The sequence below is a fragment of the Austrofundulus limnaeus genome, unplaced genomic scaffold (assembly GCF_001266775.1).
Source record: "Austrofundulus limnaeus strain Quisiro unplaced genomic scaffold, Austrofundulus_limnaeus-1.0 Scaffold964, whole genome shotgun sequence".
Classification (NCBI taxonomy): Eukaryota; Metazoa; Chordata; class Actinopteri; order Cyprinodontiformes; family Rivulidae; genus Austrofundulus; species Austrofundulus limnaeus.
The window spans coordinates 14,827-16,741 of record NW_013953366.1 but is presented as its reverse complement, the minus strand read 5'-3'; the positions used below and the strand labels follow the sequence as shown (position 1 = coordinate 16,741).

Here is a 1,915-nt window from a genome sequence, read left to right as displayed (position 1 = left end):
GAAAAGGAGCAGAATAAATACAGAGAAAACAGGAAAGTTAAGTAAATCACAGTAAAAGCATTACAATATATTTTAACACTAAAATATCCTGAATCATTTTACAAAAGTAATTTATTCAATAAATAAATGGACAGAGAGCACAACCCCCCTCACACCAATGTTAGACCTAAAGTTACGCCCTTGCCCCCGCCTGACATCCATGTGTCATCCGGGTCATGTGACCCAGCAATAAGAAGCAGCATAACATGGATAAAGTACACATTGTTGAAAACAACATGTATTTTAACTGTTTTCTTTCTTTTGCAAACGTCAGTAAAAGGTTAAACTATGTGAACCATGCGCGGCGCTTGGCTGATGGGGACTGGACAGGGGGGGACAGCGATGAGGGGGAAGATATGGAGAAGCAGGAAGAGGGGGAGCAACAGCAGGATGGCTGCACAGAAGAGGGGATGGAGATCGAGAGGAGGAAGTTGCCAAAGCATTACGCTAACCAGGTCAGTGTTAACCAAAAAGATGACTCTACATTCTGACCAGCAGAGGGCGCTCAGGGTCCACACTTCTGTTTTCATTTATATTCATTGAGTCTTTATTGCAGTATTAATGACAAACAGTTAGTTAGCTGAAATGTTTTTTACATTTTCTGCTCCTCAGCTCATGCTGTCAGAGTGGTTGGTGGATGTACCCTCAGAACTGGACACTGACTGGCTGATGGTGGTCTGTCCTGTTGGGAAAAGGTCTCTCATCGTTGCCTCAAAGGTACTTGTCCACTTTGTTCCATTGGTGCTCGGCTGAGTTCATATTTTGAAGTGAGGTTTTTACTTTGCACCGGAGGAGGAGTGACATTTAGCAACAAAAGTTGCCATTCAAAAATCTAAACATGTCCAGCGCAAATCTAATCACAGCTCACAGAACAGATATGTTCAAGCATTTGTAGTTGCAGTTTTTTAAGAAAATGGCTGCTTATTAATTAACTGTTAGTCAATCTATAAGATAAATCAACTTCAGATTAATTTATTAATCGATAACTTGCATCCCTAATTTATACAGGAATTAWATTAATTTATATCTACTCATTTTTATGTAATTAAGTGTTTTAATGATTTGGCCAATTAATCAATTAATCAAAAATAATCGACAGATTAATGGATTATTAAAATAATCGTTAGTTGCAGCCCTAGTAAATCTTGTGATCCACAGAGACTGGACAAGCCGGTCTTTATAACACCTGTGGTTGATGCTGTCATGGGTTCAGATTGAAGCCATTAAACAGGAAGCATACTGGTTGCCAGGTATGCTCATCTTACCTGATAATGCTTGCAGCTCCTTCAGAGTGGTCTCCGTTGTGGGGGTTTCTATCACTATTCTCCTTCTTGAACAGTCACTCAGTTTGTGAGGACGGTCTGCTGTCAGATGTACACCTGTCCCATATTCCTTGCTTTTCTCGATGGTACATTTAACAGAACACATGAGGATGTTCATGTCCTTAAAATCCTTTTGTATTCCCTGACATCAGGCTTCCACAAATACCACTGCTCAGGGCATAAAATGCAAATTCAGGCAGGTGGATGTGCCCCACTCCCTGCCCAATCAGGCTATGACATGTCACTAGTTTATATAATGGTTGTATGGTCTGTTGTGATAACTAAGTGTTTGGTTTGGTTTAGTTTAGTTTAGTTTAGTTTAGTTTAGTTTAGTTTAGTTTAGTTTATAGTTTGGTTTAGTTTAGTTTAGTTTAGTTTGGTTTGGTTTAGTTTGGTTTAGTTTAGTTTAGTTTATAGTTTGGTTTGGTTTAGTTTGGTTTAGTTTAGTTTAGTTTAGTTTATAGTTTGGTTTGGTTTAGTTTTTAGTTTAGTTTAGTTTATAGTTTAGTTTGGTTTAGTTTAGTTTAGTTTAGTTTATAGTTTGGTTTGGTTTA

The 1,915-nt window shown here is 38.1% G+C and overlaps 1 protein-coding gene across 3 annotated transcripts in view; it reads left to right on the top strand.

The window, feature by feature from the left end:
* snupn (snurportin 1) overlaps positions 1-1,915 on the top strand; it is a gene marked incomplete at its 3' end in the record, with an annotated part of 25,761 nt that overhangs the window by 11,349 nt on the left and 12,497 nt on the right. For all 3 annotated transcript variants that reach the window (XM_014029892.1, XM_014029891.1, XM_014029893.1), the window contains 2 exon segments: positions 314-494; positions 652-756. In XM_014029892.1, the coding sequence (XP_013885346.1) occupies positions 314-494; positions 652-756 (286 nt within the window).